The following is a 16792-nucleotide window of genomic DNA, read 5'->3' as shown; positions in this document are numbered from 1 at the left end:
TCTTATTATGATTTGGTGACGTGAATCTTTTTGTTACTAAGATATGTTGTTTAGCCACTTTCAAAGTTCCAAATTTGGAGATCACCCTTGTTTTTTGGTAGACGGAGATCACTGTTAAAACCAATGCTTTCTCGTTCTTGCTAATAATTGCTTTAATCGACTGGGATGTTGAATCGGATAATGAAATAACTATAAACTTAAAAAGATATTTTGCAAGTAGTTATATTTGAATGTAAGTGGATTGTTTTCTAAAATAATATTGATTCAAACTGGATTTTTTAATTGACTTTTACCGATTGCTGGCCAATTTTACCGGCTGTATGGACCAGTAGCTTACCTGGTTTTCAATCCAACTAATAGATCTAATCCGATTTTGAAAATTAGGGAAAATGCTGACTTTAGTAATTTGTTGGCTCAAATAAAATAAAATAAAAGTCCTAATGCAACTGTATGTGGTGCAGTTCAGATCTTACGGCTTATATTTGGCAAATCAATTCTATAATCTATTTACGCAATTGGTTTTCAACTGCAGAGAATCCAAAAAATTGTAAGTTCAAAACTAGTCTAATTACGATCTATACGTCCCTAAGCTTGACATTGATTTATGAGATGTGAAAGTCGTCAATTTTTTCCATTGTAAATATGTAATTAGTTTGGATGTTCTCTTATATATCTAACTGGTTTGAACCACGTTATTGTGAAATTTATATTTAACAATTATTTTTATAATAATAATTTATATTTGGATGTTCTCTAGTATAAATGACTAAATTTATAATATAATAAAATAATAATTGATAATAATTTATATTTATGTTTGTAAAAAAATCATTCATATTTATGTGTATCTTTATACATGTTTCTTTTACTTGAAAACCATTTAAATATAATAAAAATTATATAAAAAATAGGCTAGATTAAAATTTTCGTCTTTTATAATTTTAAATTCGTAATTTGGGTCTCCTTACATCAAGAAGACATTTGCTTTAATTAAATATATTAATATTATTTTCTATATATCATTAGACATTTGCTTTAATTAAATATATTAATATTATTTTCTATATATCATTAGTCAAGAGTCATTAATTTTTTATATTATGAAAATTTATAAATTAAAAAATATTTATATATAAATCTTTAATTTTATGTCAATAATTAGAGTAAAAATAATTTGCACATTAATATCAATCTACAAAAATCCAAATAATTTTCATATTAATAAATTTTAATTATAAATTGGTGAAATAAAAAAATGTAAATTATTCAAAATAAAAGCATATAAAAAATATAAAATAAAATTAAAAATATTTATATATTAAATATTTTATAATTTATAAATTTTTATAATTAAAAAATAATAACTTTTGATTAATGGTACACTGAAAATAATGTTAATGGAATTAATTAAACAAAATAAGTGTGTTAGTGTCTTATTATCTTGTTTATGAATAAAAAAGATTATGAATTTAATTTTTATTAAAATATTTTATTTTTTACATCATTTATTATTTTTTACATTAGTATAATGTCAACCGTGTATATAAGTTTTATCTTAGCACTAATGTGTCACATAAAAAAATTAAAATTTAACTTTAGATGATGAACGGGTAAAATAATCAAAATTATTTATTCGAAATAGGAGTTATAGGTGACTGAATTTACGATTTAACCTTAAAAAAATATCCCTTCGAACTAATTTTCTGCATTGTTTCAACAGATTATGAGATGGGATGGTTTCTTAGAGGTAATGGACTAGACACCAATCATTAAACCAGTTCCTGATTTAACTGCTTGATTCTACTTGATTCGATCCCAGTGGCAGAGATAGGGTATTTTAGTTGAGGTAAATACATAAATATTATTAAAATTTATTATAAAATTTTATGTTAGGTAATAATTATTTGATAAATTTAGAAGTATGACAATTATTTAATAAAAGTAAACCGATCTTTTAAATTTTGTAGATATTTATACACAAGTTTCATATTTTAGAGCAAGTTTACCAAATATGGAAGAATAATTTAAGTATTGATATTAGCACAACTAGAAAATGTTTATAAATTAAGAGGTCAGTAAAAAAATTAAGAGATTTGAGTTAAAAAAAATTATCTATTTAAAGTAGTGATATATTTTAATGATATTACTAAAAAAAATATTGTAATGATATCGATTAAGAGAAAAAGTTTTTCTCTTGATATAATTTTCTTTATATTATTATTATTGTATTGTAAACTTTTATATGAGAATTGTGAGATTTATTAAATAGAGCATTAGAAATTGTTAGTCTGGTCATATTTCTTGGTCCTTCTCCACATTTCACCTAATCTTCTCTATCTCCTCATGTTTGGTCGTGACACTTGTGCCCTTCACACAAACCATGGAAGGGTCCATGCCAAGTTACAACGCAGGGACCCACCATCGTCCGGCGAGGTCATTTTTCCATCACTTTCCTATTCTTCATTCTAGTGAGTATGTGGTTGAATTATTTGGTTATTCTTCATAATGAGCTTAGACAGTTGCAACAGATGCCAACACAAATCATACAATATATGATCATCTACAGTAATAATAGAGTTTAATCTTTATTCACTAAGGTGTAAATCAGTTTTACCGTGATTTAATTATAAATTATCGTTTGAAATATTTTATAATTATTATTTTAAAAATCAATAAAATTTAATATACATGATGAGTTATAATTAAGTGATTGGATTACACTATCAATGCATAATTTTTTCTCTCGTAATAATAACTATATTATTGTTTTTATCAAATATATATTTATATATGTCAAATAAGTTTAAATTATCATTTAATTACAAATAATATATATGATAAATTTATTAATTTTTATGATAGATATCTTAAAAGTTAGTAAATAGTTATTTGTAACCAAATGATAATATAAAACTATTTTATATGATCAATATATTTATCATGTATATTGCGCAGACTAGAATACACCATATATTATTGTTGTTATTAATTTATTTTTTATCACTATTACTCATGTAATTTTTATTAATAGAAACTAAAAAATACATGATTTATGGAATAACTATTATTGTTGTAACAGTTTTTTTATATAAAAAATATAAGATTATCAACAATTTATAAGAAAAACCTAGGAAAAAAAACTAGAACTAAGAGTTGGAAACTAAATTTAGTTTTTAAAATTTCAACTGTATGAATTTATAACTAATTTTTAATGAAGTCCCTAACTAGGTTTTCGTAAGACTTTTGTTAATTACATCAGCCTAAAAATAAAAATAGTTTAGGAATCTATTCAATAATTAGACTTTCAACTTATCAATATTTGAAAAAAAAATAGTTATATACTAATTTTTACTTAATGGAACCTTTATAAAATTATAGTTAAGGGTCCAATTAGAAACAATTTAAAAGTTTAACCATGACACTCTTTATCCCACATATATATATATATACTAATAATAAAAGGAATAGGAATGCAAAATTAATTAAAAGTTTTAAAACATATTTAAATACAAATATTTCAAAAGGGTTAAATACTTACATTCACTTTTCTAATATCATAATAAAACTTGTCTAAATAAATAATAAAATATTCTCGACTCAAAACAAGGTCGTCCAAAATTTTATGCAATTAATATAGAAATTCACGTCCCAGTGTCACATCCTATCACATTGTTGTGTCCCAACGTTTTCTAGCACGAGGTTCTTTAAAGTCATCAACCTAACCATCTGCTCTCACGAACACAAGGTTCAAGATCATCACAAGATCTAAACACAAACAACACATAGAGAGTAAGTTATCACATTCCTAAACATATAGAGATAAACAAAATCACATATATCTAATATAAGTATAACAAGCTCAACGTAGCACAATTCACATCATCTTACCACTGATTTCGTAACATCACTTGTCTCAAGGATTTAATCACACAATCACATTCTACACCTCCATATTAATCACGTGTTCAGAACAACACACCTCAAGTATAACACAATGTCTTACACTCACATAATTCATTACCTACCATCACGTAACGAGTCACAATAGTCACTACACAGGCATTATGGAACAGATACACTAAAACTCAATCTTATATGTAATGTGGTACCATGTCAATGAAAAACCTCGTTGAGTGCCTAGGAATACACAACTGGACAGATCACACACTGGTAAGTCAGGTCACTCTCACTAGGTACAATCATAGGGAGACCAATTAGGGTCACGCTATTTTGCGAGAATGCTCCAACCATGTGGAATTGACACAAACTTAAAGGAATATTCAAATTGGGTGTATTTACTCCCAAGGCTTAGACTCCGAAGAGTCCATTAGGGTCTCTCCCTCCTGATTTAGGTTCGACTTAAAAAATATTTTAGCACGCAGACTCTATCTATGAACTGTACAAAACACACGAGTTATCAATTGTTCTCAAAATAATTTTATTTCGCCGCACTTGTGATTAAACTCGTCAAATTTCCACAGTGGTTCCTATCACAATACTCACCGCCCTTAAAAGGTCTTACAATCGTGTGATTGTATAGTTCATAGCTCACAACATCTCAATACACATGTATATTACAATTCAATACATACTCAATTTATCATATACACTCATTCTCAATCACAATGGTATAATCCCAAAACAACATGTTATTGCACCTCATGAATCATATACACATCAAACAATATTATTATATACATGGCACAAACATAGATTTTACTTATGAACTATGCAATACACACAACTACTCAATTATTTTCAAAATCATTTTAACTCGTTGCGCCTCAAAGTGATTCAACTCGTCGGGTTCCCACAGTGGATCCCATCATAATACTCATCACGCAAAAACTAATCGCCCTTAAATGGTTTTACAATTGTGTGATTATACAATTTATAACTCACAACTCAATATGCACAATATCTCAATACACATGTATCTTACAATTTATCACAGGTTTAATTTGTTGCTTACTCACAATTTCATGATCTCAATATAACAATTTATCATGTTAATCTAGTAAATTTTGTCCAAAATACAAATAATTTATACAAAAATGCTTCTCACAACATGAGGAGTAAAAGCCCTCAAATAATTTCATATAATCATATCAAAATCAAAGAATCAAAATTATAGGCCAAAAACACGAAAACATTAAGAACACTTAATTTTATCAACCAATTCGCATCAGGATATCAATTGGTCTGTCAAACATGATAATATCGTAATTATAATCGTAAAGGAAGAAATAGAATTCAATAAACATCCAAAAAAAACCTTAATTTAATCCTCTAAGAATCTCTACGCATGTTCATTCTAATCCTAATTGCGATGAACTCATCCCTTACCTCTAAGCGGGCTCACGTGCGTAATCCGGCAACGATAGCAGTGTCTCTAGCAGTTTCCTATGATTCCTCAAGCTTTTCCCGTAACTGTTCTGTTATGTTTTCCAAGCGTTAGAGAGAAGAAAAATGGATTAGAGCCTTCATTTTACTGTCTTCATAGGAGGAATATTTCTCTCACCATTGACATTGTTTCATAAATTCCAACGGTGGGAATGTGCAAAATTGAGTTCCAAATCTGGTGTTCAAATTTTACAACTATCCAACGGTTAACGAGTATGGAATTATAGTTTTATTGAGACAGATTTTGATGTATGTGAGAAAAAGAGAGGATTTTGAGAGAAAAAGAAGAGAAAAGGAAAATTGAGATGAAGAAAGAGTCTAGAGATGTATCTAAAATGTAAAAACTGATTTAATATATCTATTTATAACTAAGGTCAACCTATTATTTAATCTATTCTTCTTTATTTCTTATTATTTTATAAATAGAAATTGTATTTCACTCCCTATAAAATAAATAAATAAAACATTTTTTTTATTTTCCTTTAAACCATTATTTTAATTAATAAAATTATTTCTCCTTATTTATTTAATTATAAAAATCTCATTATTTTTTTAAAACTTTATTTATTTTTAAATAAAATCATTTTTTATTTATTTTTCGAAAAATGAAGTGTTAAGTTAGGAACCTAATTAAAAACTTTCAAAGCATAAGAATTTATTTAAAGATTTCCAGATAATTCAAGGGCTTACAAATTAATTTAGCCTTTTTTATGCTTTCAAGTGTGTCTTATTCAAGTTATTATTGGCTTATGTATGACTCTTTTTTTTCAAACAAGTATTCTTATAATCGGAATGAGGTTAATCTCTTGAGGAGTAGAAATAAAAAAAAATAAAAAAAAGTCTCATTGTTACCAGGGTGCCTTGTTTTTAGAACAAGAAAAAAAGTAAAACTAAAAGTACGATTTTTACTATAAAAAAATTGTATTAGACTTTTACTCAATCTTACACATGAGTATACCTACCGAAACACTTATCCAGAGAGGGAATCTCTCCATAAAAATATAGACATTAAAAATAAGATTATAGTAATACTAGTATTAATCAGAAGTTATTTTCAATATCTTTTTCATTACTTCTGAGAAAATGCACTTTCAAAACCCAAACAATACCAAGGCAGTCAAAACTTAATGCTAGCTTTCCCAAGATATGATTTTGATTCCGAACCCCCCAAAAGTTCAGTAACTAATCTAACAAGTATATTTTTGTCCCATGAGAGACCCTTGAAAAGCCATCATACGAATATGTAGTATCGTCTAGGTACAAAGTGGCCATGTTCAAAGGGAAAAATGATAAGTTAGGTTTTTTCCATGTTCCATACAATTTTGAGTTTTAATGGAGAAGGGATCAAATGTGGGTAACTTTCTTACTTTTAAATTAGTTCAGAGAAAGTGCTGCTAAGCTTTTCTCATCTGACTGCCACCAATGTTTATCTCATAAAGCAGTGGTTTGGATGTGAATGAGATTCGCCATGCTCACTTTTGTTTCCCCCTTCTATTATATTTAGTTTTTTAATCAATCTTCCATTTCTAATCACTAATTATAATTTTGAGTCTTTGACTACTATATGACATAGTGTCACTCATTAGACAGAACCCAAGTGTACATACATTTCTAAAACTATCTTAGTTCTATAATGTTGTTTGCGTCATTCTCCAATTAGAATTAGAATTTTATTTTGGTAATCTGCATAATAAAATTTTACATTAAAGAATTATACAGATTATCGAGATGAAACTCTAATTATAATTAGAAAACAGTACAAACAGCACCTAAAAAATTGTATCTGAATTTTGTCCAAAAAAAATCACAGTAAGCATCCAAAATGAACAGCATCTCCACTTTGAGCATCTATGTAGTGACTGAATGCATTAATATCTACTTGACACTTCAGTTCCAGATTTCAGTACACAGTGTCACTCACATATGTAATGTCTTTGTGTGGATAAAAATGGTTCAACATATGCAATAGTAGACAGAAAAATTGCACCCTTCTCTGTTTATTCCAATTAAAAGCAGTGCATACGCCAACACTAGATTTTTGCAATTCTGTGATGGAAGTCAAACCCCTTTACAAAAAAATGAAACCAATTTAGAGAGAGAATCCTGATTGTATTTAGTATTATTTATGTAATTTGCTTTTGGTTTTTGCCTATTGAAAGAATGTATAGTTTATTCCAATTGTTGGTATGAGCAATGCTAAACCACACAAATGAGAATGCTCTCCTTTCTCAGTGATTAGTATATAAGGAATTCCGGGTATCTAGAATGCTCAATTGCGTATATGGGCAAAGATTAGATATGCAGGCAAAGACACAAGCAAAATAAAGATATCCATGTGCATGGAAAAAATCTTCATCATATGTGCAAAGAATATTATTGATGGTACTTAGGGCACTGTCGAGTTCTAACACCAATGGAACCTTTTTCGTTGTATAGTACTTGTAGTTGTAGGATGGTACATATGCCGTGGGAATATGTCTAGTGTTACTTAAGGCCAAATAATCTTCTGTTGCCTACATTACAAGTTATACATACCATATTTGCTAAAAACAGAAAAAAGTTTTGGTAAGTTTAATTAGTCCATTAGAAACAATCATTACCGACATACATTATGGTCTCCTAAAGGATGATTAAGTTAACAATTTCCTTGCTTTAATGTAGGATTAAACTAGTAATGCTAGCTGTTCCCTCTCCTTTTTTGCTAGCTAGTGCACCCACTAAGGGGCATTTCCACATTCAACTCTCTTCTTGCTCTCTATTTTGAATTTATCTGTAGCCCACTCTCCATGTCTGTCTCCATCCATTGACTAAGAAAAGTGTGACGAAAGCCGAAATGTGAGGACCAAAAGCACCATTCCACTAAAGTGGTGATAGGTACCACGGAAAATTTTGAAATCTATGACAAGATTTTAGCAGCTTTCACCACCCAATTCATGTGAATGTGGTGGTGTTCGGTATTAGACCTAGGTAAAATTAAAAGTGTCCTCAGAATATGAACCGTATATTCATGAAAAAAAATAGACAAGCACATTCGATAAGTTATGTGCCAATGGTGCGTCTTACTGACCATATAATAGGGAAAAGAAAAAACTACTCATAGTGAAAGTAGAAAATACAAGTATTTTTTTTATGAACCAAGAATATCCCTAACCAAGAGTTAAGGAGTAAAGACTAATCTCTCGAGATACTGAAATTTATTTAAAGGGTTAAACTCTTTCGACAAATATTTTTCATACAATGCACAAAGACCTGAGAATTAAACTTCTGACCGCATTTAATTTAAGGGACAATGTTATCTGACAATCTTGTCATACTGTGATAGAAAATATATGAGTATGTTGACTTTGGAAAAGGTGGAGAAGATGAAAGGGGTAGCTCATTTTGAGCCATGCAGGAAAATGTTGGTAATGTGCACATGCAAACAATTTACTTTGTTTGTCTTTTCTTTGATGCAATTATGTATAGTCGTATAGAATAGTACAGTTGACTTGAGTGTTATGGGATAAAGCCTACAAGTTATTGCATTTCATCATATCACTCTGTTGCTATTGGGTGGGGTACACCATGACAAGAGCTCTCTCTCGTTGCCAAATTTAAAAGGGGGTGCTCCTTCTTGCACTTCCTTGCCAAGACACTACGTATATGTCATGTTCTTTATAGTTCCAATCTAACTGCTCATAACAAGAGGAACCATATACACCTTCATACTTGTCATATGGCCCTTAAGATGAACACTTTTCTTCTATTTCTTCTCTTGATTCTCATTCCCTTATCTTCATGTGAGCATTTTTTTTATATAATAAAATACAACTACTAACATTTAACTCGTTCTAGTCACGTAACAGAATTTTTTTCCTTATAGGTTTGGCTGAAGGCTTCAGGGCAAACAAGCATCCAACTCATGGCTTACTCTATAAGGTACCCTACTATGTGTTACTCTTCTTTCTTTAGTTAAATGGTAAAGATGGACTTTGTAAGCCATAATAATACTTAAGAAATAAATATGGAGAAGCTACATTGAGGGATACATAGCTTAATTTCCACAATAACTAGCAATTTGAAAATTGAAAATTATTGTGTCTTGTAATTCAATATTTGATGTCTAGATATACAGTGCTTTCAACTGACAAGTTCTTTTTGATTTTGGTTTTAAAATGAAGGATGGTATCAAGGTGAACTCGAGGAAGCTTCTTGTCCATGATTTTGTGTTGGATTATGATGAGGCAGGACCCAACCCAAGGCACACAAAGAAACCTGGCAAGGGCCCTTGAATAGCTTTACACCTAATAATGAAATAAATTAACATACTATGTATTATCATCTCTCTTCCTACTCAATGTTTTGGTCGTGTACGAGGAGATATGTAAACGAGTTTCTTCTTCATCGGAGCCACTACTTGTGTGTGTTATGAGGCCATAAATTATTAGTATGATATTTTATTATATACACCATGATGCGCATCTATGGACTATGGACCATTAAGCTGAGAATATTATAATAAAGTTTTTCTTACCATTTGCTTTCCAATTAGCAATCTTTTTAAAGACTATGGTGTGTGAAAGTTCTAGTATATTACTCATAGATACAAAATTTGAGTCTGATTCAGGGAAAGAAAGACAGAAAGAAGTGGCAGCCGAAAATTAGTTAAAATATATTAGCAGTATGTTAATTCTTATATATACGACGCTTATTTCAATTTATTTTTTATATTGCGGAAGGTTTTTAATTTCATTTCCATAAGTTAATTGTTTTTAACAGCATTCTTTGTGGCGGTTATTTCTATACATCATCACGAGGATAACATAAAGCAAAATAACCTAAAAGAATTAAAAATGTCACTTTTTCAAGTCTTATATACAGAGAAGAAAACTCGTTTTTAATTTAGTCATATTTAAAAAAAAATGTATATTGCATTTAATTCATTTTCAAAAGTTAACTCATTGGAGAAGAATTAAGCAAGTCTTATAATAATAATAAGAAATATTTCTAATCAATGTGAAATATCTTTTGACACTATTCTTAATTAGTTATGTACTACAAGTCTACAACAAACATATTTATTACAGTAAAATATGAGAAATCAGTATATAAAAATTAAATTGAAAACAAATATTATTTATAATAACCAAAAATGAATTTTAATTTCAATCTGAGATAAAATATAATTATCTGTCATCTAATCTAGCGCAATAATTATTATTTTAGCATGCTATATATGGGATTTATGCTATATATAATTGTATAAAATAGACTTTCAATACTATAATTGGACAACTAAAATGTCAACTTGGGGCACAACCTGCATTAGATTGTAAATTATAGGTTGTCTTACCACTGTTTTGTTTTTTTAGGGAACTTCGCTTGGAAAAAAATATTCTTGCTCGAAGAGTTCTGGTTTCATAAGGCAGGATAAAGCAATAGAAGTAGGAGAGTATATAGAACTTATAAAGTAGGAGTTTGTACAGTTTTCCAATTTTCCCCTTACTAATTTTAAAAATAATAACTTTTTTTCTTCTTCTTCTAATTATATTCTTATTTTCAATAAATTATGTATGCATGTTTAATTTATATCACTTTTTTTCATGAATAATAATAATAATAACAATAATAATAATAAAAAAAAAGTATTCAATCTTATTTTATTATTGTCACTTTTTTTTCATGTTTAATTTATATCACTTTTTTCAATAAACATGCTAGTGTATTATAGGTTGTCTTACCACGGTTTTGTTTATTATGTCACTTTCAATATTTTGTTATTATACACGAAGACATACATAAGCATGTTATTTTTATTTTTTATTTATTATGAACACAAGCATGTTTTTCTTATAGGCTATGAACATAAAAAAAAAAAACAGTTAAACAAGCTAATATGTAAATTGTGATCAATTTATACTCAGTTGACATATCGAAGTCAAAAAAGTTAAATTTGGCTTTCCAATTCCTGTGGCTGACATACCGTTTCCTAAAGAACTTGATTCATAGACTATAAGAAGGAAAAAATTGTTAGGTTCTTGACGTTTCTAATTGTGCAGATCCACATACACTTTAGAGTGTTAGTGTTCGGCAGACGCATTTTTGGTGGTAACATTGACAATGACATCACACTTTATCTTCCTTAATTTTGGTCAAATTTAGTCAGTTTAAAGGTTAATTTATCCTGCTTGTTCGACATCTTGAAAACCACCATTTGAACCTTGCAATGATGCCAATTCCTTCTCCAACTATTTTCAGAAATTATGAGCAACCAAAGTTGCCAAATTAGATCAAACCTTTTATAATTGAATCAAGATATAACACACACACACAGAAAAATCTAGATTATTTTGATGTCTTACAGCCAAGCTTTGTAAATAAGTATGTTTTTTTGTCATATTGTAATACTGTAGGATCCTAATAGAAAAAATTTAAAGTCAAAACAGATACTTGAAATAGCTTGTTTTACATTAAACAAACAATCAAATGTTTCAATGAGGATTTTTGGGTAAACAGTTATTCGTGTAATTAATTAATAAAAAGCCAAAGTGCTTAAACTGTTCGTTTTCAACTTGAAGAAGTCAAACCTCATTCAGATAGTGTAATTAACAATTTAATCTTGGTCAATGTGGACCAGTTTCCAATGTCTTTCTAGAAAAGAAGAGATAATAGTCAAAGAATGCTATCAAATTTAGGTGGAAGAAGCACGTGATCGACTTAGGCAAACCGTGCAAAGCAATAATTGAATTTTAGAATCAGAATAAGATTAATACTTCAAAAAATATTTATTGTTAACAATTCTTTGTGCCCTAAACCAAGTAGATTCTAAGATGTGAGGCATGTACAATTAAGATTATACAGGCTAGAAGTTCAGAAGTATATGTCTTTTTTATGTACATGACTGGTATTTTTTGAATCTATAAAGAAAGCTGTGATGAAAACCAGATTCCAATGGACACAATTCCAATGGTTGCAAGAGCTTGGACCAGCTCAAGTATAGTATTTTGTCGCTCCAATGGCGCATTCTGCCAGTCTGTCCTCCTGCAATCACTCAAAAGAAGACAGTGCAATCAGTGGATGAAAAAAAAAAATCAAATCTGATCAACAAGAATTGATTTTTTTGCCACTGATTTTTTTAAAAAATAGCACTTATGCAACAGGTTCAACTTTAGACCACATTTTACTAAACTTTGCCTTTTAAATGTTGCTCTGATGCTGGAAAGAATTTCCATAACTAGATTGTGAATTTTACTATATGCAACCCCCAGTTCTGTTCTACACAAAGGCCTGGCCAATAATCAGGACTTAAATACCAAAGTCCAAAATCATAAATATATACATTAGAAAATACGTACCCAAAATCAGCAATTATAATGCTGACATTATCCTGTGTACGTCGGTCCTGCAGAGAATGTCATTGTATATTACTAAAACTGTGAAGTGTCAATATAATAAGTTCATTTTGATAACCACTGCCACGAGATTCGTTAAAACTTACCAAAGCGGCTTCTGCAAGCGCTTCACATGCTTGCTGAATTTGAAACAAGAAAAAGCAAAATATTATTGCTGCAACTTTGATGGCTTATTGATACTAGTGTAGTGGCCTCAAATATAAAGCATTATGCATACCTGAATGTTTCCGTGTTTTCGTAGTTGATCCCTCACTAAAGAAACTGCTTCTGAGCTGCAATAGTAAGAAGAGTGTGAAGGTAATTCTCTGAAAAAACAAAAAAAAGAAAGGTGCCAAAACTGATTCAAGGGATCATGCAATAGACCTGCTCATGTAATCCCATAAGCCATCGGATGCTAATACTACAAATTCTGCATCTGAGCCAAGAGTTACTTGATAAATATCAGGGTATGCAACAACCAAGTCGTTGTTGAGTTGTACACTGTGTCATGAAGGCATCCTTATGTTAAAATTCATAGTTTTGTTTTGAAATTAGATAAAGGTCAATTTGAATGTGACAGTAGAACACAAAGTCCAAAAATATCATGCTATTCTCATTGTATTTTGCTGAATCAGGCTGAAGCCCACAAAAAAAGGAGCTTCATTCAGATCTTGATTATGTACTTCAGTAAACAACAATCAGGACTGCATATTCTCTTTCTAGTAGTTGATTTCTAGCTAGATATAAATTAAGGTAAAACAATCAATTTCCATTCTCTTTACTAACTGATAACGTAACATAACCCACATTCGAGAAAATGTAAGGAACCATTATTAAGACACATAAGATTACTTACCGAGAAATGAACTTTGCTGACCATCTTCCTTCCTGAACTCCTTTTTGCAGCATCCTTTTCACATGCAAAAGGTAGATATCCTTTAGGAAACACTTCAACAGTGGTAGTTCATTTATAAAAAAATTAGGAGAAATTCCTTTACACTAGAAAGAATAGTGAAGAGATCAAGGACTATACTCATTCTTCTTTGTTTTGAATCGCACGTCCCCAAATGCACGAGATACAGCAATGTCTCCACAAATTCTACCATTGTTAATCTATAGACAACATATATTTGTGTTATCATTAGCCATTTAATGAACGTTTATTTATAAAGAATGGTGGTGACTTTCATTATGAAGTGCACAAGGCTCCCACCATTCTGGTGAAAAAAAAAGTAAAAAATTAAGAAAAAGAAACACCTGCCAGCTCAATTGAATACAATGATCTTCAATAAAATCAATTTTTTTTATTAGTTTCCTATCACATGGCATGCTATAGTTGGAAGACGCTATATTGATTATTATGATAGTATTTGACTGTGGTTCCCTTGCAGGAAACAAATTATATTGCATGTGGTTTCTCCAACTATAAAACCACAATACATCAAGTTGTTTCACATCCTAAGTTGTCAAAATTTTCAACTCAGAACTTTGGTTTTTGTTGTATTGAATAATGTCATATTGACTTGGGATGATGGTCAAAAGGTATGTAAAAAAATGAAGGAATAAGGAAAACACACCCATCCACCTGCTTCTCTGACTCTTCTAATTTCATGAAGAGAAGTCTTGCTGCTCCCAATTGGACGGTGAGGACTAGTCAGAACTTCTGCTTTTCCAGATCTACATAGAACCTACAAGAATAAACAAGCTTAAATAGAAGTCAGGTAATTTGAAGACATTCAATCCCCTAGATACCCTAATTGAAAGATGAATCTCAAAATAGTACAAGTGACAGCTTTTTTCTTCATAATTCTTATAAACAGAAAATAAATATATAAATAGAAATACATTTTGTTCATTAAAAGATGGAGTCCAATGTATCTTATCTGGGAACAGAATAAGGATAAATAATACATACCGCTGATGAGTCACCAATATGTGAAATTAGCAGCTCATCATCTCCAATGAACACGGCAGTTGATGTAGCACCTGATTCATCCTCCTCTCCATTCATTTCAAGCCTTTGAAAATGAAATACTACCGTCTAAACCTCCAATTAATCATACCAAATATAGAATTGTATGGGAACTATCTAACTAGACACATTCTATGGAGACTATCCGTTGCAGACTAATGTATTGCCTTACCGTTTTAATAACCTCGCGTCAGCCTTGAGAAATGCCTCCTGTAATGCCCTTTTAATGGCTTTGAAATCTTTCTCGACTAATAGTAACCCACCTTGTAAAGCTTCAACACACTCCTTGTACAGCTCATCCCTGTAGTTGGCACTTGGCGCACCAAATCATCAATTCAGATTGTGTAAAGAATAATAATTCATTTACCAGACTCAATTTAGAATAAAAAGAAATCACATATCCATACAAAAAAGAACAATGAGTGCAAGGGTGGATAAACTTTCCATATGTCTGGATTGATGAAACAGATGAAATGGAACATACTATGGCTATGTTTTGAAAAAGTTTTTAATAAGCACTTATAGGATAAAAAAATAAGATAAAATGAATTTAACTTCTCCCATAAGTTAAAATTAGCTTATGCACAAGTTAAAATCAGCTTTTAGAGAAACTAAATGAGATCATTTCTACAAATTAACTTGTGCATAAGTTAGTTGTAACTTATGGGAGAAACTTATTAGTTATTTACTTATTTCATTTTACCTTCTTACCGGCTTATTGAGAAATTTATCCAAACAAGGCAGTTCGTGTTTGCATTGTTTAAAATAAGGTTAAATGGAACGGAACTTGATTGAAATGGGAATACATTTCATCCCATTCAATCCAATGTCCCCTCTTTTTCTTCCCCCCTAATTCGGAAGGCTATGAAATGAAACCATTCTTTTTATTCCCATTTCATAAAAAAAAAAAGTCCAAACAATATAATAAAGTAGTAACTTATTCAAATTAATTTCAATTCACTCCATTCCATTCCACTCTAATAGACACACTTCCACTCACACTACCCAAATTCATTCACTACGAACATCAACTAGAATCCTGAGAGGAGATATAAGGTTGACCTAGTAGTGAAGGGAGAAGGGAAGGGGGCAGAGGTGGTGGGTTCAAATCCCTCCGCTAACAAAAACTAACAATATTGTGGAGCTCTTCAATTCTTTTCAAGTACGCATACACCAATACAACCAAAAAAACCATCACTTCACACCCCATTAAGGCATTATAAATGGATATATATAGCACGAGCAAGCAAAGAAGCAAGAAGACATTAAAACCCATATAGGAAAAAATGAATGTTTGCAAAGACCTGAGGAACTCGACAGAAGAAAACCCTCCATGGCCATCAAACACAGCTGCAAAAGTGAAGCCCTGAAGGCCCTCAGGTCGAACAATAATATCATCCTCCATCTCTTCACGGAGACCCTGCAAGGCTATGGACCCCCATCTTATGCCGGGCACTTCGGTCAAAGACGACGGAGCATCAATGGCTATGGCAGAGCAGCAACTGCTCCTGGTGGTGGTTGTGGCGGTGAAGCTGTTTCTGTGTCTGTTCTTGGCGGTGGAGCGGCTATGAAGCTTGCATAAGAGGAATCTTTGTATGTGTGGACTTGACAAGGCCATGATGGAGGGTTCGGAAGCTGTAAGAGTGATGTTGTTGTGTTGAGTTTTGGTGGGGAAGGAGATAGACAGATAAGTGAGTTAATAGAAGCCTCTAACTGCATTAACGGATTGGATTCTCTTATGGGATCAGATTCTCTCTCTCTACAAGCTTGTATTGTGTTGTATGCATAATAAAACCTCAAAAACACGTGGCGAAACAAGAACGTGCAACGTGATGATCCTGGACCCCACTACTGGCAAATGTATTTTACTCAACCATGTTACTTTGAGTGGTCAAACTTCTACATAATGCGCGGTTGTAGTTCAGATCAGATAAAGTATGGTACTGGAGTCAACATGTTGGCTGGCATTTGAATCTGAGACCAGACTACAAATACCATTTATGTGGCGCAAAAATATTAGATTGCTAACATGATCTTAGGTTGGATA

The 16792-nt window shown here is 30.8% G+C and overlaps 2 protein-coding genes across 3 annotated transcripts; one reads left to right on the top strand and one right to left on the bottom strand.

Moving 5' to 3' along the window:
- Window positions 1-9020: 9020 nt before the first annotated feature.
- LOC100784605 (uncharacterized) lies at window positions 9021-9923 on the top strand. The gene is made up of 3 exons (XM_003526678.4): window positions 9021-9182; window positions 9266-9321; window positions 9564-9923. Exons 1-3 carry the CDS (start codon window positions 9119-9121, stop codon window positions 9672-9674), a joined length of 231 nt encoding a protein of 76 aa, XP_003526726.1. The 5' UTR covers window positions 9021-9118; the 3' UTR covers window positions 9675-9923.
- Window positions 9924-12148: 2225 nt separating this feature from the next.
- Window positions 12149-16615, bottom strand: LOC100784071 (protein phosphatase 2C 57). Of its 2 annotated transcripts, none has more exons than XM_003526677.5 (11): window positions 16050-16615; window positions 14918-15046; window positions 14689-14791; window positions 14351-14461; window positions 13807-13886; window positions 13630-13683; window positions 13158-13274; window positions 13012-13066; window positions 12881-12913; window positions 12738-12784; window positions 12149-12423 (listed from the first exon to the last, which is right to left on the bottom strand). In XM_003526677.5, the coding sequence occupies exons 1-11, from the start codon at window positions 16361-16363 to the stop codon at window positions 12300-12302; spliced, it is 1167 nt and encodes a 388-aa protein (XP_003526725.1). In that variant the 5' UTR covers window positions 16364-16615; the 3' UTR covers window positions 12149-12299. The 2 variants fall into 2 exon arrangements, with proteins under 2 accessions (XP_003526725.1, XP_025984671.1); XM_026128886.2 differs by having other exon boundaries at window positions 14918-15058; window positions 16050-16499.
- Between the last annotated feature and the right edge of the window lie 177 nt (window positions 16616-16792).

This window comes from Glycine max, chromosome 6 (assembly GCF_000004515.6).
Source record: "Glycine max cultivar Williams 82 chromosome 6, Glycine_max_v4.0, whole genome shotgun sequence".
NCBI classification, from domain to species: domain Eukaryota; kingdom Viridiplantae; phylum Streptophyta; class Magnoliopsida; order Fabales; family Fabaceae; genus Glycine; species Glycine max.
The sequence above is the reverse complement of the archived record's forward strand: the minus strand, read 5'-3'. Positions and strand labels throughout refer to the sequence as shown.